Raw genomic sequence first — 23,842 nt, 5'->3', positions numbered from 1 at the left:
CGTGAGAATCAATTATTTTACTTAAGCTTTGTTTTCAATTTGAATAACGTATTGTGATCGTTGTTTCACACGTGGCAATCGAGCATAATCTGTTTTAACTTGAAAATAAATCTCATAGAATATATATTTATGAATTTACTTGATCGATTTGATAAGATCTATTTTAAAAAGGATAAAGAAGTTAAAACAGATGACAAATGTTGTCAAAAACAAGAGTTAGTTTGATGATAATGGAATGAATGTTGTCCATGCGGTCAGGTTATTAATTATGAGTGTTTTTCTAGGCTATTGTTATTCAAATTACAATATCTTGAAAATCAGACTACCAAAGAAAATATCGCGTGGATAAGGTTAAGCACCACATCATGCCGAGCTACAACGAAATAAACGAGTTTTACCGTTAACGCCAAATGGTACAGATGGAGATTAAAAGGTTTGTAAAGTTTAATTATATCTTCAACAGAATCTTTAGTTATATGGATAATGATATAAAATAATTATAAAATAATATTTCGATAAACGATTTTATTTTAGTTGGTATAATTTCATCATTACTTATTTCAGCTACATATCCTACACCTCTACTTATTGGATCAAATTTTTTAATCAAATTTCTATATTTGCTTTGTTCAAATTTTTTTTGAGTAAAGATAGATTTTATTAAATTGTCGCAATCTATATATCATGTCGAGAAGTAGCTCTTGAACGTGCACATATTAACCTTCTAAAGCGGCTATTTGGCATGAATTTATATATATGTTTAAAATTTGATCTTCTTCTGTTTTATAATTATTTATTTTCATTATATAATAAGTTAAAATAACGTTTTAGTTTTGCCAAAACTTGAAGTGTGACTTAAAGTAGTGGTAGTATTTCAATATTCATAGATCACTTAATTTTTTATCTTCTGCAATATTATATCATGAGTCTTGATAACTGGCCTAAACTTGCGAAAAGTAAAACTGAATTAGGCAAGAAATTAATAAAGTGAATGAAACAATATTAGACAATAAGTTAGGTAAGAAAGTTAATATTTCAAATCGTGAGAAAACACTAGACGATGTCTTCTTAACCAATTTATTAACTCCTAAACAGAAAAAGAAAATAAAACCACGATAATTTGTGCCTGCTTATGGCATAATAGCGGTGATGAAGTTGAAGACGTGACTCTTGATGGTTTGTTTGAAGGTGTTGAAACACGAAAAGAAAAATAAACTGCGCCTTTAACCACCTGAATATCCAGAATATTACATAAATCCAGATATTGACCTTCCTCCATCTTATGAAGATTATGGTTAGCGTGATTATGCAATTGATGAAGATGATGTTGATGATGAAAAAGGATGATAATGGTGTTATTGATGAAGAAAATATGCAAGATAATTAACAAATAGAGAAGCCTTGACTGCGCTCTGTTCTGTTATAAAGCACGCGGGAAGCGGTTCGAGCACGAAAGAAGTGTAGGGAGAAACACGAGACGTAGTCGAGTGTTTCTCCCCACTTCTTGAGTAATGCAGGCGTTACGTCACCCGTTTTAAGAAATATGATGAGTTACTTTAAACCAAAATTTAAGTAAAAATGAACATTCAAAAAAACCTTTGAACAATAAATTAATGATATAGTATGGAAAGAGAACTAGTTTTATCATCTTATTCTGTCAAAGATGTTAATAACAACAAACCAGAAGATTTTAGAAGAAAATTAAGTCGTACAATATCTTTAGATCCAAATTAGGGGTATAACATTGGTTTGAATCGAACAATAATAACCAGTTAAAAAAATGTAGTAACGACAATGGAAATACTTTCAATGGCATTAATTTTGCAAGTGGTGTCTGGGCTTAGACAGAGATTTCCAATGAGATAACTGTAATTGATAACTCAGTGTAATTACAAACGATGGCGAAGAAGATGAGTATCCAATAACATTAACATTTAATGAAGTTTTGTTCAGAGTTGAAATACCTATGAAACAAGGTTACCAGCTTGATCTGAGTGTAAGTGATTTTAATTTATTAATTGGTTATGAAAAAAAATTGTTAAGGATGAAAATACTCTTGGTCTATTTATCCCAAATTTAAGTCAAGACAGAGAATTGATGAATATTAAATGTGACCATACGAATAATTCTCTCGTTGATGGATCTGAAAGCGACACAATATCCAGCTTTTGAACAGCTGTCTTGCAACCTTCACTTAGTTTTACAATGGAAGCAAAGAGTCACTGATTCACCACTCAACAACACAAACATGGATTCAGTAAGGATTTATATCACGGATGGAAAAAGAAGATTTGTTGATTTATGTGGATCTGATACTTCTTTTTCAATTTTATTGAAACCACGATTATGAGGCCATATGAGTTCAAGAGAATTTATCCTCCAGCTTTAGGAAAATTTGTTAACAAGCACAAAGGGACAGGTGTACTTGTAACCAATGTTAAAAAAAATTGCTAGTACATTATTTTCCAAAGTTGCGAAGCCTGTACAAAAAGCACTCAAATCAGGGACAGAACATGTTGGGAAGGAAATTGGTGAGATATCAGGTGATTACATAATGAAAAAATTAAGTAGAAGCAAGAAACAAACTGGCTCTAATGCACATGTGATATTAAAGAAGTTGCGACAAGAATTTTTTTTCTAACATAATATACAATTTCAAATTTCCGCTCAAGCGATATGTTACGAAGAAATGCGATGGTTCCTTTTCAGTTAGATGACGTAATACGCATGCCAGCTAATAATCAGTACCATGAAAAAAGCAGTCATAGATTCACGATAAACGATAGATCTTAATTTTTTGATTGGTACAACGCCAATTTAGGAGAACAGTTTCAATTACAGAAAATTGGTGAGGGAACTGGTTAGGGTGGTGGTGGTGGTGGTGGTGATAGAATCACAGTTATTAATGGTTCCCACAGGTTATTGAAGTATATTATGGTTAGATTGTTTACGACAAAAATAACTTGAACAGAGTAGTAAATGTCAAAAATCTCGACTACAGTGATGCCTTAAACCGTTGCTAAACACAGTTTTTGATGGTATTTAGATTCAAATGGTACTGCAGCAAATACAAATACTGGTTTTAGTGCAAGAAAAGCTTTGACTGTCGGTGCTGCCAATGTCAACGCGTCAATTCCCCTAAATCGTTATAGCTCTTTTGAAGATTTAGAACACAAAATGTCAGTACCAATGCATTTACAGTTTAATATTGAACTGCAAAATGATAATGAGTTGATTCTCAAACATGTTGATGCTGATGCAGGAAGAGTCGTTGTTAATCGATTTCTTTGATGGGTACCAAGTTAACACTCAAAGACACTCTTTATGATTCATTTGTTTGCTAATTTCTCAAGAAACAAAACAGAACCATTTGAGAGAATTATACAAAGTTTCTGCATCAACTCGTTCATCTGTATTCTTTCAAATTTCATTCAGAATTGACAATGTCAGATATGTTATTGTTCATTTGCAGGGTAAAGACAAATGAGATGCACTGTAAAACCTTTATACTTCTATGATTTCGTTAAAATTGATAAAATAGGCAATCAATTAGTTATTGTATGACAATTATATATAGCTTATGAATGTAAAATAGTATAATCTTTCATCACATTAACTATGGTGTTATACAAGGATTTTTAGCCCTGCGAAAAGCCGTACCAACACATGTGAAAAAATATTGTATTTTTTCACATATGTTTGCTGTAACAAATCAGCTGCCAACTCGTCACTCGCCTTTCGCGCCACTTGGTCAGATTGATGAATGAACAGCAAGGCCTTCACGATTCTCAATACAAGGTGGTTTGTCGGATTTCATTTCGGATTATGGCTCCCAAAACACTGAAAAATCCGTATCACTTTAAGACAGTGACGTTCAAACTTTCCTAGAAGGGAAGAAAACCAAAATACGGAAAGAAAAACGGAAAGTTACGCATTCAGTGGCTTTGGTAATGGCATTCTCGCGGCGAAAACGACAACTGGAAGATTTGCCACAGGGCGATTTTGGCCGTGTATCTGAAAGATTTCCTCTTTCGGTGCGGAGCAAGTCAATAACTGAGAATTTCGTATGTTGAAAATTATGTCTACGGTTTGTTTTTGTAGTGCTCCAACGCATTTTTTCATGTAAGCCTTAGAGCCAACGCGTTTTTATTTGGGGATTGTCGATCCTTTTACTTTCATTCAATGATGAAGTTGACTTTTCATTGTCTGTAAGGGGCTGTTATGTGTTTATATGATAAACAAAATAATTCATGGTTGCTTATAGATTCGGAATTATTCTCGTGTTCAACACTCGAAAAGAAATTCCATATCTACGCGCGCCCATGTATTATTCTGTATATGATATATATGACTAATGTACCATCCACACAAATTGACTGCCAAAATGACTTGATTAGAGAAATATATTCAAGTCATTTGCGCATGTAGTATTCAAAAATATAATTGTTACGCATGAAGTAGCTAAAAGTAAAATGATGCATATTGCAATAACTTCGAGATCCGTCAAGAACGAATGCTTTATTTTTTTATGTCGACAAAAATGCTCTAGCAAAATTACATTTGTAAAAAAAGCGCGGTCTAAGCCATCAAACTTGAAACGAAATACAGAACTAAAATAGAGACGTTCGTGACAATATGTGACGAAACATTTTCCACCAGGAGCGAATGAGGCATTATCATTATAATAGTAAAATTCACCCAAAAAGAAGGAAAAACGAAAAAAAAGGATATTAAAATTTACGTTAAAAATTTTTTAATATTATTATCATCATCATTATTATTAGAAAATTAATATTCGCCGGATATGGAGGCACCAAAGTGTGTGAGGCCATAACGAAACCTTGTGATATTCCTGCGCGTGAAACAATCGATGTATTTTCTCAGGAACCCATGGGAATATCGAAAAAACTTCACGCACTGCGCTACCATATTATCTACACACCGATACAGTCAAGTTTGTTTGGATGTCCGCGGCAACGCAGAGGCTGGTACCTCAGGTTGTATCGAAACCGTTAGTTTTGTGTTTAAAGGCTTGCGCATGCTTACCGAAACAGAAACTGTTAAAACTAGTTAGAATCTTTACTTGACAAGCTTCACAGTAATAGTATAGTTTGATTTGACTCTGATGATGAATTCCGCTCAGGTTGTCGAAACGTCAGTCACCACTACCGACAACAGTCCTTCTCAGGACTACACTCACCCGAACGATCAAACTACATTATTACATGTTACCCCCGGGTTCAAACTATATACTGTAAGCTTCACAGTGATATATAGTTTTCCATGGTTTCTTTTAAAGTAGCCCTCCTAGGACGATTTTTCCGGGAGCCACCATTTCTGAGTTACCTTTGGCCTCCTCTTCAACGCAAGTCTTAGGGTTCATCTTAGTTTTTATTCACATGCAAATTAAACTCATTTTCATACAATTGGTTGAGAACCGGCCTCGTTTTGAAAAAGAGGCTAAGGGTAGTTCGGAAATGGCCTAATAAACTTTCGTTCGACATCGCACAAGTTGAGAGTTCTACTAACTATGTGAAAATCCATTTGTAACTCGAGATCACGGTACTGGAAAAACCTTACAAGGCCACTACGTCCTAAGAGGAAGCTCGTTGCGCTGTTCTTGCTTGTGCTTGCCGTATGGTTACTTGGGACGAAAACGCTATCCACGTCGCTGCCTCACCAACTTCGCTTACAGCAGATAGATTGGCAGCCAATACCTTATACGAGGCTAGGAAAGTGCGAGTCGAAAGCAGATGGTAGCATTTACTGCCCTGATATTCGCAGCAAAGGGTCGACATCGCTTCGACGAGCTCAACTAGTACTCACAAGGGTTCTTCGGATCTTCGATATCATTTCCAAGAAGCACGGCATTAAATATTGGCTCTGTAAAGGCACTCTGCTGGGTGCCGTTCGACATAGCGGACATAATCCTTTTGACGATGACGTAGACATTTGTATCCCCAAAATAGACTATCAAACATTTATCAAGTCCGGTGTCAGTGAGCTTCCAGAAGATATATTTTTTCAAACAGAGGACACAGATGTTCATTACAAAGTTCCGCCGCAGAGCGGGATGCTGGGGAAATTACGCGACACCAAAAGCTGTTATAAATACTGTTTGCACAGCGGCTGTAAGCACGCAGATGGTCTTATGATAGATATGTTAGTCTTGGAGAAGGACAGCGATGGAAACTTCATCGAATTGTTCAGTCACACCAATTGGTTTTTACGAAGGTTTATCTACGGACCTATAAAAAGAAAAGAAAGCGACGTTTTTCCTTTGATAGAAGTGAATTTCGACGGTTTTTTAGTGCCAGCTCCTCGCGAATGGAGAAAAATTCTCGAATCGTATTACGGCGATTTTATGAGCATACCATACGGGAAGTCGCCCGCCTTTCTTGATACAGATGCATTGAGGAGCTGCGAGGAAATAGTGAAATCTTGAAAAAAAGAAGGAATACAACGTAAAGTCTGCGCCATATAAACATGTCAAATCTATAATAGATCGAAAGCATAAGCTTCACATGATGGCAGCTCTAATATTGACTTTTGGAAACCCGAAAATGTCAAGTTTTCCTGGGGTCGCCAACCTTCTCTCCCCCGTATTTTGTTCTGTACTTTAGTTACCTCCTCGTTTATGTTTTTCGGTTAAGTTTTTTTAGCGTTTTATCCATCAGTTATATCTTTTCGCACGTTATTTCGCGGTCCTCTTGTATCTAAAGCCAGTTTCTTTTAAGCATTGTCACTTCTTATATCAGTTTATCAAACGTTGCGCTTGGCGCAGTTCTCTGTTTAGAAATCCTCAAGTTGTTCGATTTTTCAGTTATAGATTAGGCGTTATTAGGCATTTGAGGGGGAGTGGTCGTCGCTAACAGAGTATAAAGGGCGTGCTATAGAACATTGAGTGTTTCGTTTATCCTGTTATCCTCTCCCCAGTCCCTCCAACAGGAGCCTGGCCACGCAAGGTCCAGTTTTTCTGACAGGGTCAAGTATTCATACTTGAGTTGGTAAAGTGAAAAAACATGTACTTAAAGCTAAAATTTTATCAGAACACGCTCAGTAGTCGCACAGTTGCTTGCTGTTCTTCTTTCCTTCAAACTTTTCTAATTCAGATTCTGTTGTATATTAAGAGATGTATCGATATGCATAGGTACTGTATCGCCCCTGGTCAGCCTTGAAGGAACATTGTGCCAAATACCTTTCTCAACGAGCAGTAGCCTGCAGCGGATGTTGTTGTTTAAATACCCTTCGAAAACGTTATATCGCAATCGTTTCTGCTTTCTTGATGAGAGCAATGAGGGTTGGGCGGCTAAGTAAAATGGTCGATACGGAAATTAAAAAGAAAGAAAAGAAAAAACAAACACATAAACAAAAGTGAGTATACTCATGCAACTCTTTGACAAAATTTGCCTCCTCCTCCGGTTTGTGACAGACCAAGATTTGTATAAGCAACTTTCAAGTGCGATTTGGTGTTAATAAGCACGAGTGAAATTTTTTAAAGGCAACAAAAATACACGAGCCCGTAGGGTACCGGTGTCCACGGCAGAGAAGGGCGTTTTTTCAACTAGGACTTGATTGTAAATGACCCTGATTTAGAGCTTCTTCTACCCTTACGCGAGGGATTTTTCAACTGGACAATAACTTTCAAAAGGGACTCAGACTTCACTTTCCCCATGGAACTTACGTTTGTTTTTCGTCAGTAAAATGACCTGCAAAAATTGTTAACTAAGTAGCTGGAAGAAAAGGTTTGTGTTATGGGCTGTTTCATATTGTGGAAGAACTCGATATAAGTACGTAAAACAACTTCATAAGTATAGCAAAGTTGATGTTTATGGACATCGTTCAGGAATCTTTGATTGCAGACTTTTACATTTTATAAGTAGAGAGGATGGCTAATCAGTTGTTTGCCTAAATGACCATTGATTTTCAATCGTTACTTCCAGCCCTTCAAAATAAACTATCTAATTTCATTTTGCGGACTGACGGATGGATCACCGTGGTAAGTGATCAAGGTCGAGACGAGAAAGCACGAAATTTGATCATATTCAGGAAACTTTAACGCAAAAACAGCAAAAAAAATTCCTTATCTCCTATTTCCTTGAATTAACAATCAACCAAATTTCAGACATAATTATTTTATTGGCAGGTATTCCGTGCTCATTGCTTGTAAAAGGCTCAGACGAGCATCTCAATACAAAAGTTACTACTTGTTAATATCTTTGATGTGCATAGTCATTTCTAGTGAAACCGACCAAGACATTTCAGTATGCACTTGTTTAACTCCTGCCATTAACCAAGAATAAACAAAGACTTTGTAAAAGGAGAGGCCTTAAGACTGCTGAAAAAAGGGACGGGGATGTAAAAACTTCATGATCAAGATTCGACTTTACGAGAGAAGCTGCAAGAAAAAAAAATCAACTAATTAAATCCTCCCAGAAGTGAATTTCGGGACTCGCTGGATACAGGTAACCCTTTAACTCCCACGAGTGACCAAGACAGAATTTCTCCTTACAACTAAAAACAATATCAAGCGGACATGTGATGAGAATAATTAAAAGGATCAATAAGGGGATTATTAGTCGACCCAATACCAAATTCTCCGAACTAACTTCGTAAGACTTGTATTGCAAACAGAAGGGAGAATTACTGAGGAAATCTTGGGAGTGACAGGGTTAATAAAATTCTCGCAGTAACTACTTAGATACTTGCATTTGTTCTAGTAAAGCATTTCTCAGAGAAAAAGGAGAAGGTCCAAAATGTTGACTTACTTCAAGAATTTCAGAAGTAAATAGAAAGGGTTTTTTTTTCGTTTTATACCGACCTTTCCAAAGTCGATAACTTGGTACAGGGCATGTACGTTTGTTTCACTTATAGGTTCCTGCTTACTTGAGTATAACGGTGTTGGGAGCTTTGAGTTTTAACTTAACCTTATTTAAGATTATTTTAAAGACTTTCATGTGGAGGGTAATGTACGTAACGGCTTTGCCGGCTTTGCTGCGCCCCACGGCGTAACTGACTTAGCTAAAAACTCTTTGTATTATAATGGTTCTGTAATTTTTAATAAGCTAAATCTGACTTAGCTAAAAACCCTTTTTATTAAAATGGTTCCGTAATTTTTAATAAGCAAAATTTTTAATGTTTTAAGATTTTATTCATTTTTACTGTAACTGTATACAGCCCATATTTTAAAATTAACATAACTTTTCCAAGGGTTTACCTTTAGAAGTAGTATTTTAGCATGATTGTGTAGTTCTTATCATTTTAATTTTTATCAGGGCCCCAATTGATAGCAGTGCTTAAGGCATCTGAATGGGCTACCCTGAATACATTAAGGTCTTCTTCTTCTTCTTCTTCACGGCGACAATAGGTAGTTTAAGAAAACTACCAGGGCAACGGGAACGTCTCTACACAAGAAGGTTTAATGAGTAGAGCAATGGCTGTGCTCTTGTATTCAAAATCGTTGTAAATTTGGTTGCGTCCTCTGACGCAATGACCAGAAATGACCAAACTTTGCGTTGTCTGGAGAACGTGAGCGAGAAGGACAGCCATGGAAACTTCATCGAATTGTTCAGCCACACCACTTGGTTTTTACGAAAATTTATCTACGGACCCATAAACAAAAAAAAAAAAGAAAGTGACGTTTTTCCTTCGACAGAAGTGAATTTCGATGGCTTTTTGATGCCAGCTCCTCGCGATTGGAGAAAAGTTCTCAAATCGTATTACAGCGATTTTATGAGAATTCCATACAGAGAACCTCCCGCAAACATTATCGCAGATGCACTACAGAGCAGCGAGGAAATCGTAAAATCATGAAATAGAAACACTGTAACTTGACGTTTGTGGCATGTGAAATGTAACAGGCACCGAAATGAAATTTAAAGTGGATCTTATCAGTAATGTAAGCCCGGGAAGAGTTTTGCCCCTCGGAATTCTTGGTGGAGATCGCAACTCTTTTTCATACCAAAAGATACCCTTTCAACGCACCTGACCATTAAAATCCATACCTGTTTTCGGACTTTGCATCTTAAAGTTATTATATTTGATTTGCGAATCTTCTACAGTTTGTTGTGACGTACATTTCGCAAAAGTGCTGAAGATAAGAACGAAATTTTATTTTACTGACAGGCTAGCCCTTGGTCAGCCTTGAATGAACAAAGTGCCACATATAACTTTTCCTACCAGTGGTGACTTGCAGAGTATGTCGCGTTACGCTTCCTCTCAAACGCTTAACCTTGTTCTCTTCTCGCTTAACTGATAAGGTTTTGAATTTCGAGACGCCATGCATATCCGGCTAAATACGCAACTTTGCAAAAACTGGCGTCTGAATGAACGTTGGGAACTTGCTCGCGCGTCCTCGATCTTTGTTGCTACGGAGACACGGATAGCTTCCAAATTGTTTAAAAGTGTATGTTTTTAAACCTTTTTCGTTGAATTTCTGGCACATCAGGAAGATATTCACGAAAGGTCAGACATTCAGACCGAGATGTAACTTAGATATGCAATTTTCAGGTCTTTATTTATTACCCCATCAATTTTGTTTGTCTTCAATAATTAGCCACGAACACATTGTGTGGTCTGCCTGTGCCATAAGGAAGATAATGATTTAATTCTGATATTTACTTTTCATCTGGAGGATACTCTTGAAGTCATGACCGAGTGAGGCCTCAGAAGAGCTTCTAGCTCTATTCCTCGGTTACCCTTTCTCCCACACGGATTTTCAAGGTCCTGGTATCTAGCGTCAGACATGCAGAGACGTATAAAAAAGGAGATAAGGAACTACGAAACATGATTCTATGATGCGAAAATTGACGCGGAAACAGCGACAGATGATATTTCTTAAACTGCCACCGAGATGAGCTATTGACAAATTTTTAGATATAACAATTTTTCTGAGCACATTGCTCAAAGAAGTTGTTACGAGAAGCTTTTGAAAGTACGTTTCAGTGCATCCGGGAACCGCTTTCTCTGAACGATAATTTCCGAGGTTGTTAAGGCCGCAGTATACTTGTTATTCTTTCCCTTTAAGCAAATTACTCAAGGAAGTTATAAAAGGAGAAATAAAACCAATCTGTTTATTTCAATCATGTCGTCTGTTTGGACCAAAGTCAACAATGCTCGACAAAGAATTAGCAGGGTTTCCGTATTTGGAACCGCGATGTATTAACAACCTTTTCATCCGTTTTGCTTGCCAATTTTGTGGTCAGCCGACGCGGTTGAATTGAGGAAAAACTTTGTTTTTGTTTCGGAGTTTTTGGGACTTTCGAGTAGGATTATTTTAAGCTTTCGAAATTACAATTTGCGGGATTAATTATGCATATTGAAGTCACGTCCCAGCTTGTCACGGAAAAGCTTTCCAGAAATTTACGAAGGAATTGTCTTAAGCCCTTTGTCGGAGTGACTTGGTGTTTTCAAATAAAATTTCCTTTCGCTTTGAAGAAGCTTCATGAAGCTAAAACTCCATAAGTACACCGTAAATATTTAACATTCCACGCTAAAGTATGTTGGTGTTCCACAGACTTATATTTATAGAGAATTTTTGGTTCTATAATATCAAATTTGGTCTATCAGTTCTTGCTGATTTTAAACGGCTTCAATTTGTTGGAAGTGTAAAACTTGCTACAGTCCAACGTAAATATTTGGAAGAAATTGAAAACTTATTGTTATTGTTGCCAAAGAGAAAGCTCGAAGCTTAAAATAGAAAATGCCTCCACGAAGCGGCTTACCAAAACACGATCATCATACGCTAAATTTGCTTCCTCCTTCGCACGTAAGCGTTAGTTGGGTGAGCAAAGTCCCTGTTTGGTCAGCGAAAAAAAATGTTTTGTCCCGGCAAGACAAAGCCTCTTTATGATAGAGTTGACATGACATACCATTTATGGTTCTCTTGGCTCCAAATTGTCTGTGTTGAAGCACACCCATCATGAGGTTTTGATTACACAATAGCTGAAACTAAATCAAACGTTAATACTTCGTTTGCGTCCGATCAAGCAAGAAAACTTAATTGTCGTAAGTTTGTGTTAAGTGCTTGTATCCAATTTGCTAGATTTTGCTTTTACGTGTCTTGAAGCACGTTTTGCCCGCCAGAGGGAAACTACCAAATTTGTATCACTCAGACAACTGTTTTGCAATATCATGTGGTTGAGTGCTTGGGTGCACGACTTCTTCAAGAGAATTTGTCAGACTTAATTGTGTTTATCTCAACAACCTGACACCTAAGCAAGTTTTAATGGTTAAATCCCAGTTTGGATGTTTGATTTTGACACAAAGTTTTGTTTATCCATGTCAGTTGAAACAACAAACCTTTCCTATGGTTCTTGGTTCACGGCGTTAAGTAATCTAGGTATGAAGCATCACAGATTTACATGTTGATAATGCAGTTATTTACCGATGCACGGGAAACATAAGGATTATGTTTCTAGGAAACGAAACATTGATAAAAAATACTTTCGATTACATGTGATATTCTTGCCTTTTTTTCGTTTTAGGCCTCCAAACGGAAACCTTTAAACTCTTACAAGCATTCTTTCTAAAATTCTGGGAAGAACCGACAAACAAATAATACATAGGTCACAACTGGTTTCCGCAATTTGACAAAAAAGATATGCATATATGCGTCTTAGCCTTTAAGTCTAAGCCGGAATAAGGCATCATTTATCTACTCAAGAGTCGTTTGGTTAGAAAGCGCGCAAAATTCTTGCTCACGTGCAAAACGCTTTACAATTTCCTTGGCTACGTATTCCAATCCAATACTGCCACAATTACATTTGTAAACAACAATTTTGAAGGTATTCGGTAATGACCTTATGTAAGGTGTCTGAACGAATATTTTCTCTAAAAACTCTGTCTTCATTCTCGGTTGAAACGAACGGATCTCGAAAAGAACCGCAACTAATCTTTGACTGGCATTTTAACGCAACAGAAAAGCCGTAGGTCCCGAAGTATGGTCGTCACTGAAGCGGTTGACAGACATTTGGAACTCTACGGACAATTACAGAAGTTAATATTTCACTCTGCGCTATATTTTGCATATTGATTTCTTCCTCTTTCTTTTCCATCTATTTAATGGAGGTGAGTATGAACGGCACTTCGTAATATCGTGGTGTAATCTTATCAACCCAATCCTTACAATTTTTTTTTTGCGGTTTTTGCAACGCTTGATAAAATATGATCTTGTAACTTGAACAATGTCAGCTAGGGGTCGAAGCTGTCAGTCTCATGAAAATACTCCAGAATAGTCTTAACTTGTGGAGGTGAACGGTTGAGAATTGGCCGTTTCAGACCGGTTTCAGCGAAAAATAAGTATTCACAAGAGTTTACAATGTCTTTTACCAAGCTAATACACAGTGGTAAAAGGCTAACGGCGGCCGTTCGTCAAATGCAAAGGTAGCGTACAGGCCACGAAGGAGTAATTTAAGTTCACCACTCTTGGGAAATTTGAAATTCGATAAGTTGTCAACCCTTACGTGTGTAGAAAGCAGATATCAATAAATTGATACATTAAAATCACTATTCTCTATACATGCAGAAGTTATCACATTTCTAATTTTGAACCACATTTAATTTTCAAGTTATCCGTGTAAAAGTTAACCGTTTCCATCTTCTTGGCGAGAATTGGAAATAGATGAGAAAATTTTAAATGAAACCTACATTCGTATTTTTACCAGTTGATTCCTAAATAGTGAATTCTCTGATTTCAAGTTATTACGAAGGTTTCTAACCCCTTTGAAGTTTTTTTGGGAAAATATTGAACAAGAAGACATCGCCGCGATTTATATTACAACAATATACTGATACTTGCTTTCAATGAAAGCCAACGTCTCGGTGTATATTTATAAAGTCATCTCGGTGTATATTTATAAAGTCAAAGAAGAAAAGACGCTCCACAGGCCCACTGATATTGATTAACCAAAGTAACGTTTTTTTTCCTTGAAACACTGGGCGGTGGGTTTCTGTCTTGAGCTAAGAATCGATACAAGGACATCTTAAAATAGACCTAGGAGCCTTATAATGTTTGTCAATATATTACATATGATGCATTAGTACTAAACTGTGTCAACAAGGAATAAACTCGTAATGAAATTCTATTTAGACTTGATTTGTCCTGAATTGCTTTTATTTCCGCTGAAACCATTCGCCGTTCATTTTTTCTCTTTCACCCACACAACACGAAAAGAAATCCGCACCGAATTTTTTAAAGGTGACACAATCTTTTCCAACTGCAGTAGGGAGTTTGACTATATTTTCTCCTAAGGAAAATTCCTGAGAAAAAAAACACTTGGAAAACAATGTTTGTTGACAAAGAAGAAAAATTAAGAATATAGGAGGCACATAGAGGATAAAAGAAAAGAGTGTAACATTTCAAGCGCGACAAGAAATCAAAATACAACAACAAAAAAAAACACTAGTCTTCTAGCTTCGGAAGTCATAATAATCTATAAAAAGACTTCTGCAATCAACTGCATCCCACAAGGAGTTTTTCAAGAATGTTTAAGGACTTTAAAGTGTCTGGAATTCAAATTTAATCTTCATTAATGAAATCTTGCCAAATTTTAATTTGGTAAGTTACTCACTTTCAAGGAGCCGAGTTGTTGAAATCGTGTAAGTTTTATATTGTTTATGGTAAAAACATAACAGTCAGCCAACCAGAAGTTGACATTTTTTATCTGTGTGTTCTTTGTATTAACAAAAGTAAATACATAAGTATGTAAATCAGTTAATATTTCTTTTAAAAATAATCCTCGTATGTTAGCTCTGCTACGTGACAAGACAGGTAACCGGAAAACCGCGTTTCGACGAAACCGGAAACGAATCACTACAGCGCCCTCTGCACCTTCGTTGATCATTCGTTCTTTCGCAGAAAACCGATCGAAATTCGAAGAAAGTTCTTTAAATTCTCGAAGCAAATATGCTCTTTTGTTGATCGTTAAAATCTCGATTCTTCAAAGTAAACATCACGATGCTCATTAAACACAACAGACGTAACGACTCAGCGATTTTCAATAGCAAGGAGCGTAAAGTTCGATTTTCTAAATGCAAATTTTTGGATAATTGTTCCGTTTGCCTGAAGCAAAAACGGCTGTTTTGATCTTTCTTCACAGCAGCCAAGCCGTGTCAATGTTTTGAATACTGCTCGCGAGAAATAATTATTTAATCCTCAGAAATCCAATATTTTTTACGGGCCAAGTCACAGATTCAGCGCAAGATTTCACTGATATCACGAAAGGAAACATTCCTAAATCAAAGCTCTACACTAGCAACTTTCATACCCTGCTTGCGAACGTTGTCACTTTTTCCAAATATTTAACTCTGAAGTATTAGCACTTCTTTCCTGTAGCTACTGTGCCTTTTCACGGTTCGGTATGCTAAAGAGCCACTAAGATGTCATAAATCGAATTGAAACGGAAGTTGGTGCCAGCAAACAATCTACACGGAGTTAACTCCAACGATTTCGAACATTTTTCTCCTCATCTGTCAGTTGATATTTTAATGTCCATCGACAGTTCGACCCTGCTATTCTCTGATAACCATTCTGCTCGCAAAGCGCTCTCAGATTTCAAGGATGACCTGAGGCGATAAAAGGGCTAACCCTTCGCCATTGGTGGAGAGAAGTAAGTATCATTCGATATTGGGTGTTTGGTTCCCCACTGTTGGCAGCCATTCAAGAGTGGCTTCACGCATGCAAAAAATGTAAACCGAAACGTTTCAGCGCCCGACCTTGTCAAAATGACCCCTCAATGCCTGGCATAATTGTCGCGAAAGTCGCGCCGATGTTATTGCACAAGCGACTTTATCGAAAGATGCGCACCGCCCCCATTTCCCAGCTTTTGTACCGCGATCGCAGATCCAAATCAATACACAAGTTTTTTACAAAATTTAAAGGAACATTTATTGAATCGCTTTCCAAAAAGACGTTCCTATTTTCAAAAACAACTTCGGTTTTGAATCAGACGTGCACATAACACTCCCAAATATGCAAGTCGATTATAAATTATCTACGTTTAAATTACGACCATGTAAATAGGCTATATATTAAGAAATTACTTCTCTCATTTCTCTACCTGACTGTAACAAAATTAATGGATTTTGATTCAAAATTCGGTAACAAAATAGCAACTTATCGCTTGGTATTATAAGTTAAATAAATAATATATTAAATAGATAGGAATTGAAAGAGGTAAAAGAAAAAAAAAACGTCGACAATATAATTTTAGCTTCCATTATTCACAGGCTTTACAATATACAGTGGTAATTATTGACCAAATATAAAACGTGTACGAAAAACTTACACTTAGGAATTTCGTGTTTAACACTAGCAATTCCGTCGATAATTTTCTTTCTGTTTTCTTCGATAAATAAGCTATAGGACCTATAGAAACTGCTTGATGCATATAAATCTGTGCTTTAGTCCCGATCATAAAAATATGGTTAATTATATAATATAATATATGTATATGTATATTCTTGTGTGCCCTATTTTGACGTGAAAATAATAACTGATTCTCCAGCGTTTTGTTGACTTGATCAGTCTTTAAATGTTAAATTACAAATCTTGTGTACAAACGTTAAACTACTAAAAGCCAATTTTTACAACCTTATTCCGGCACGGACATTCTGTTGAACACAGGCAAGCGCCTTCGGCTAGCCAAATCATACGAGTCTGGCGGCGTCGGGGGAAGATTTTCATCATCTTCGTCCAAGTCATCGTCTTCGTTCAGCTCTAACCCAGGCGAGAACACTCCTGGAGGGCTTGCCATGGTCGGCGAAAGAACAGGCGAGAAATCCTGAGCTTGTGATGGGAAGGTAAAGACATTGTTTGAAGCGGGAGAAGGAATCGCTAACGGGCTGTTGATAGGACTTCCCAATGGGCTATCATCGTTGTAGAAGGAGAGCGGAGATGGAGAAGGTGGAGTTAAAGAAGTCGGTAATGGCGAGCTTGGCTCTGTGAGTGGCGGCGAAGGTGGACCGATGAGTTGCGATGGCGGAGACATTCGGGCACCATTCATCATCTGCGCAGCCCTTCGTTCTTCTGCATTGTGAATGAAGTGACATCGCGGCCCATAAGGGCAGAACCCGATCGTGTGAAATGTACGGCACAATTCAGTTTTGTATTTAGGATGGCGACTAAGTGAGCGCAGTTCGTGAACACCGTGAGCGAATTGACACTTGTCTCCATACTTACAAGTACCGTTCTCTTCGAAAGGGCGACAAAGTTCGGTCTTGTACCGGCTGGAGTTTGAACTGGTTCGTCTGCGCTCCTCTTCGGCACTCAAACTCAATGAGCGCTCTCGTTTGTTTGGGGAACCCGTCAACGTGATCAGATTCGGCGAGGAGCGAGAGCTTGAAACAGAAGTCGAGTGTCTTCGCGGCTGGCCTATAGGCAATGGTTTCCTTTCACTTCGTGGTCTTTGCTCAAACGCCAAGCCGAGATTTCTGTTATTCTGCAGAAGAAAGCGATTCACATGTTGACGTGAGATCAGAGCGACAGAGGGACTTTTAAAATTGCTCTTAATCACCTTGCACAAAGGTTTCTACTTTAGAGACATCGCGGAATGAATAGATGCGATTGTTCTTGCGTAAAGTTCTAAAAGAAAACGACAACGGCAACTAACCTTGTATAACACGTCGTTCACGTCATAAAACGCGGAGACAAGGGCCGTAGACATGTTGTCACTTAGAGGAGTCTAAATAGACTAACGCTTCCCGTACCTTCGATCGCCTTTTTGCTTTTTCACCGATTTGCTGAACTGTGATAACCCACGAATATAAAATGCAAACGTGAGAGGTGTGTCATCTTGGTGTCAAAAAGATAATGATTTCTATGGCAACATAATTATCATAGACCACGTGGTGAGGGCTGGCGTTTTGCAACTAAGCGAGACCTTGAGCTAGTTTTACGCTCGTAGCGTTCCAGATTTTTTGCTTTAGTCGATGTTTGACGTATTTAATCAGGTTTTTGAAGATTCAAGCACTGGAAAATTGCACTAGGAGTTAAATAAACGCGATCGGGGAACAGACAGAAAACACATCCTGTTCTCGTCCTTTTGTTTACAGAAGCCAATAAATGGTGTGTTTGCGTCATTATTCACTGCGGGGACACTGATTGGTTCTTACGACTAGCCTGTCAATCACGGATAACATTCGAAAGTGAAACAAATAGTTGTCTGCAACGACTTGATCGAGAAAGTTTCTTCCAGGAAAGCGTGTCTAGCTATGGTAATCGTCAATTTCCTTAGTTGGGTTGAAATCTGCTCGATATTGGTCGATTCACGCGATCGTTTCTAATGAAGTGGAAAAACATAAACAAAAAAGATTCCCCTCTAAAGCCAGCGATGATCTGTTCTTTGACACGTGATCCGACCGCAGTTAAAATCCAGCAGACAGAATCGCACTTCAACTGTCAGAGATTTAAATAAAAACAAACAGAACCGCAATCGCTCCCGTCTCTTCATCTTTAAATGCAAATCCAAGTTTCGTGCCTTTTGGAAACATTAGAGACCCATTTCGCACCATAAACAATGCTTTATTTTATTTCATGCTTCACTTCTAAAATTTAACACTCTTATAAAATCTCTTGTACCGTCATTTGAAAGGTATGGAAATTAAATCCCTCAGTTACTTAAAATAGCCCTGAAAGCAGTTCTGTTTTGTTATTATTCGGCGTGTCCAAACGGCTTCCGAAAACAACGTAAAAAGTGATTAATACAGCTTAAGCCAATCAGAAGAAGCAAAACGTGCGAAAACATTCGCGGTGTCAGGTCACATAACTAAAACGCTCACATAAGCTAGAGAGTCTTCTGTTTTTGATCGCAGACTGTTTCAAAACATCGTCTCACCACACAATTAAATCAAATTAAACTATTTATTCCTCCAGTCATTGCATGCTTGATCGCCTTGCATTGAATCTGTTGCCCTTTTCGTGTTCAAAATATTGGCTCCAATCCGGGGAAAAATACCGGTTGAATTGAAACACGATCTCCGGAAGATTGCTAATTTGATTTTTGTCCTTGTGCGAATCAACTCAGCGATAAGGCGCTGGTTTTCACACCAGAATGCGTGAGTTATGGTGTAAGGTTTTGCATACGTTCACATTTGGCCTTTGTTTTCAAAAACACTGAAATTAGCAAGTTAAACAATCAGAAAATCTACCGCAAAAAAAAACAACAAGACAAAATATGAATACGTAATAATATAGGCCCGCAGGCTGTCGGAACACTAACTTTGTCGAGATTGCAGAAGAATACGCTCGTGTTTGCGCGTATATTGTGCCTATCGTACAAGAATTCCGAAAAGTAGTCATTAACGAAAAAAGTTATCATATCAGGTGATTTCTAAAATAAGAACTACCACAGCAAAGCACTACAATCTGAATGATCCGTGCTGTAACTCTAAGGTTCCAGCATTTACTGACGACCTCGAACGCTACATAACTTTTCATTCCACCAAAGCAGATGGAAGTCTTTATCTCTTGAAAAGAGTAACGAACATTCTTGTATCTTGTAACAAGCAAACCCGACCAGTGGGAGGTAGCCGCCGCAAGCGTGAACGTCTCGCACACTTTCAATGCATGGGTGCCACAGTTTCGGAATTTTCCGCGAAGCCGTGTCGAAGTGCTGACTATGGCAGAAGTATAGAAACCTACGCGCACGTAGGTAGCCGGCACGGGTCTCGTGGTTTAAAAAATGAAGGCATCGCCGTTTCGTGAAGTCTCGGATATTTTAATTCGTCATTTGTCATTCATATCGGTGCTCTCACGTAACGCCCCCTCGCTTTCGTAAACAAAACGACGAGGAGTGGTACCGTGACGTAGGCTATAAATATAAAAAGTTACCGCTTCTAATGACCGTGCACCGTAACATTGACACGTACAAAAGTATATCCAGCAGGAGCTGGGTACTAGACACTTCTCAAGTGCGAAATCCTAAACATTCAGTTGTTATTTGAGCCTGTGTATGCATAAATCAATACGAGATATTCATATTTCTTTCTTTGGAAATTTCAGTTTTCGTGGACAAGTTTATTTTTAGAATACTAGGAAAGAAACGCTTGGTTTTTCTGTCATAGACCATTATTGAAAGAAAATTACCGTCAATAACAAATTTAATTATTTAAAAAAAATGGATACAACAAGCTCCCTATACAAACTAATTGAAACAAACTGAGTTTTTTTTGAGGTTATTTCAAAAAAATATCCGGCTTGTAATTTACAAACTTTGCGAGTGTTCTTTCAACACCCCGCGTGGGTTAGTAGGTCAGTAAACTGATAAACTGCGCTCTATTGATCACACAAGCATTTTCCAAACCGTTGAAAAGTGTTTCGAGGAAGAAGTGATTTTGTGTAGAAAATGAAAATTCTCATGAATTGCTCGTGCTTTTTGTGATGTACTGTCACTCGTGATGTTTGAAGGGGTTTTCGAAATTACACTTACCTAGGACTTGCGCAACTGATGAAATTATCAAAGTGTCATCCTGTCAAAAAACTCGGACAAAAAATTAATTAGACTCCGAGCCTCAACGAAAGCGAACAATCATACTCTATCATTTTTTGTTTAAAAAATATGTCTTCTTTTTTGAAGACTTTCACGTTATCTCTGATTCCACATTGCATAACGAGTTAGCATTTCCGGTCACAAATTTACGGCGTAAAATACGCGCTGAACATGAAGATAGCTCACTTGGCCGGCCGAAATTTAGAAGAAACAATCTTAGTGATTTTTCTGGACTCAAATTAAATTTTTAGTGCAGTCTAATATTTGTGGTAGTAAATTTTCAATTGCCCCTGTGGAATGTGGAATTTGCACCTGACTGTCATAATGACAGGGTTTTCCCCTTCTTAGCTTGAATTCTTTTTTGGAAGGTGTGCATAACCAGAGCTATCACACTAAGTTGGTCTGTGCACTGATTAGTTATACATTTATTTTCACGTTCATTTTCTTAAACTGCAGTGTTGTTTAAAAAAGAGGTCAAGTTGAGGATTAACATCAACGTCCAGATAGGGCAAGACCCCCCACCTCCCGCCCCCCCCAAAAAGGGTCTTTATGTAATCCTCTCTCTTGTCATCCAGTTATGCGCTCTGAAACTTTTTGGCTCTGACTGTCAGCACCCCATGAAACTGAAAATATTCAAATATTGCTGTTGTTTTCACGTGGGTCACATGCAGATTATATTGTGACATTTGTTCCTGTTAACCTCAATAAAGCAAGACTATTATTATTATTATTATTATTATTATTATTATTATTGTTATTATTATGCCAGTAACATTAAGATCAGGGTTGTAGTAATGCTTCAACTTTCAGACTGGCGATGACCTGGTGGTCAGTGGACGTGCTGGGTTCAGGATCAAAAGGTCGTGGCTATTATACGGATTTTATTCTTGTGGTTGGTTTTCACTAACGCTGGAGTCAAGGTCGCAGTCGTTATCGAAAAACGCAAAAAGTGGCGCCCCTGTTGTAAGCTACCCAGGAACGTCAAAGGAAACCAGTAAGCTACCAGAGAAAACTGCTGTAGACCAGCCTCCCATTTAACACGAGTGTCGATATTTCTAGGCGATTCATGCGTGTTCACTCTCCGAAAAACTTTCCCGTCAAACTCCTAAAACCGCAGGGACTTCCTTAGGCCTCGACTGCGTGGGCTGCTTGACCTGCTCTGCTTGTCGATTTCTCTCGCGATTAGCGGATTTCAAAGACGCAGTTCAAAATAACGAGATTTGTTCGTTTTATATTATCTGTCCCAAGAGGTTTACTTACAAGCCTCGAACTCTTTCCCTCGACCTCTTTTCACGGCTTACGTCCACTGATATATCTCAAGTGCGACCTTCTGCTACGGAAACTGTTACAAGATTTAGGTTTTTTCTTTTGTCCTTACTAATCTTTTCCATGAATGTAAGACATTTATAATCATCTTCGTTCATTCTTACTCAGGAGAGTAGGCTGGAAGAGAGGGGGGTGGGTGGGAGGGGGTCTGACATTAATGTTTATTATTTTTATGACACCAGTCAGTCAGAGTAAGTGAAACTGTCACGAGGAGCCGATGAGAAACTTGGAAAGTAAAGCAAGGCAATATTTAAAAGAGCGCGAAAACGCGAATTACTAAGCTGCCAAAGATAATTAACAGCTTTGCTTATCTGATTGGTAGAGAGGTTTGAAGCGAGTTTTCTGAAGGAATCACAGTGCGCGGGTTAGAAAAACCAATGCACTCGTGGATCACCAACAAGATTTAATGGATACTTGATTAACGTCCTAACTGGATTATTCTCTCCTCTTATGTTTATCCGCCCAAGTGATCGATTAATCGTCCTAGTTTAAACCTTTCATTCTCAGATAGGACCAAAAAGGAATTTTTCCTTACAATATCCGAGCACGTTTCAGGCAGAGCGACGATAAGAAGGGAGAAACGTTTGGTTGATTAAAGAGATACCACGTGAAGTTACAAAGCGTTTCCCTTCCTTCTATAACGCACTTATGAAAAAACGTTTCCACAATGAAAATTTTTTCCTGCGAGTCGGGTTTGGCAGATAACCAATCGCAAGTAGTTAGCTTATGTAACACCGAGACCGTTGTAACCGCCCCATTCACAAACAGGGGTGGCCACATTGTTTCTACTTGCAACAGACCACTTTGTGACGATCACTGTCACTTTGAAGGAATAAAAACAATCAAACAGTAATTTAATTTATCGTACGTATTCTCCGCCCGTCTGTGTCTACGCTTTAACTCATTACTTTTACAAGTACTGTGCACAGACAGTCGCTACTTATTACAATACCGCACATTATCATGAGTAGAGTATAAACGACGGAATTCCATCGCTTTCATGTCAAAAATAGCACAGATAGACAGCAGTGTTTAAACGTGATAAATTACTATCATCAACTGAATTGGTAACGTAAATTGGCTACTGTGAAGAGTTTCAAAGCTGGCTGTAACCAAAAGCCAATAATGAAGGAAACTAGCCCGGTCAAAGGCCAAGGGCAAAGAAAAAGAAATGTGACTCTACTACGAAGCAACTTACTGAGTTAGTTCTGATCTCGCAGAATTTTACAAATACTTTCATTTGCAATCATAAGTTTTTGTAGTTTATCCGCCGCCGATTAAATATCACTGAATTCCTAACTCTTGCTCTCCCAAGATCTCATAAGTGATTCTCCTTATTGTCTGCATAACAAATGTTATGATGATACTTCGGAGAATTTGGTATTCTATCAATAAACAATCCCCTACTTCAGTGATATTTTCTCTATTCTCCCCACTTGTCTACTTGATACTGTATTGATACTGTGAGGAGAAATTCTGTATTGATCATTTTACATGGGAGTTAAAGGGTTACGTAGGACGGCCACAACAACACAACAATATTTGACTCAATACTTAAGTACAGGAAGTGAGAGCTTTGAGGAGTGGTCTCCCTGTGACGTATAGCGTAAGTTTCAAAATATGACCCCTGATATAACATCTATGACATCTTAGAATTTAAATGTTCTAATTTCTCTCGTTCAGTGTTTGTCTTTCATTACATTTTCGATGCTCTTTTTGTCGTCCCCTTTGAGGTTTTTCAAACAACCGAGATCTGATTAGCAATTTCTTGTTATTAGTTACCTTTACGTGAACTTATCATTAGGCGTTAGATCAAGATAACTCTCTTTAGCTGATAAGTGTTCCCTTTAACTTCGACTGCTTGCCGGATAATGTGATCAACTCGTGAAGGGAGGTTATATCAGTGTTTTTATCTTCTTCTTCTAATTCACTATAAAAGGCTTCTGACTCAGGAAATTGTTCATTTACCTTACGTGCAGTTTTCTCCAAGTCTTCACCTAAGCCTAAAATAGCATTATCCGTTTTTGTAG

General features: G+C 37.8%; 2 protein-coding genes and 1 long non-coding RNA gene across 3 annotated transcripts; 1 reads left to right on the top strand and 2 right to left on the bottom strand.

The window, feature by feature from the left end:
• Window positions 1-189: 189 nt before the first annotated feature.
• Window positions 190-7,073, top strand: LOC131775007 (uncharacterized). The gene is made up of 2 exons (XM_059091105.2): window positions 190-433; window positions 5,557-7,073. The coding sequence occupies exons 1-2, from the start codon at window positions 411-413 to the stop codon at window positions 6,443-6,445; spliced, it is 912 nt and encodes a 303-aa protein (XP_058947088.2). The 5' UTR covers window positions 190-410; the 3' UTR covers window positions 6,446-7,073.
• Window positions 7,074-8,119: 1,046 nt separating this feature from the next.
• On the bottom strand, window positions 8,120-15,662 carry LOC131775009 (uncharacterized). The gene is made up of 2 exons (XR_009339432.2): window positions 15,267-15,662; window positions 8,120-11,949 (listed from the first exon to the last, which is right to left on the bottom strand). It is a non-coding gene; the product is annotated as an uncharacterized lncRNA (long non-coding RNA).
• A 198-nt stretch (window positions 15,663-15,860) lies between these two features.
• Window positions 15,861-17,769, bottom strand: LOC131775026 (mRNA decay activator protein ZFP36L1-like). The gene is made up of 2 exons (XM_059091129.2): window positions 17,610-17,769; window positions 15,861-17,438 (listed from the first exon to the last, which is right to left on the bottom strand). Exons 1-2 carry the CDS (start codon window positions 17,661-17,663, stop codon window positions 16,593-16,595), a joined length of 900 nt encoding a protein of 299 aa, XP_058947112.1. The 5' UTR covers window positions 17,664-17,769; the 3' UTR covers window positions 15,861-16,592.
• Window positions 17,770-23,842: the final 6,073 nt, after the last annotated feature.

Source organism: Pocillopora verrucosa, chromosome 7 (assembly GCF_036669915.1).
Source record: "Pocillopora verrucosa isolate sample1 chromosome 7, ASM3666991v2, whole genome shotgun sequence".
Lineage (NCBI taxonomy): Eukaryota > Metazoa > Cnidaria > Anthozoa > Scleractinia > Pocilloporidae > Pocillopora > Pocillopora verrucosa.
The sequence above is the reverse complement of the archived record's forward strand: the minus strand, read 5'-3'. Positions and strand labels throughout refer to the sequence as shown.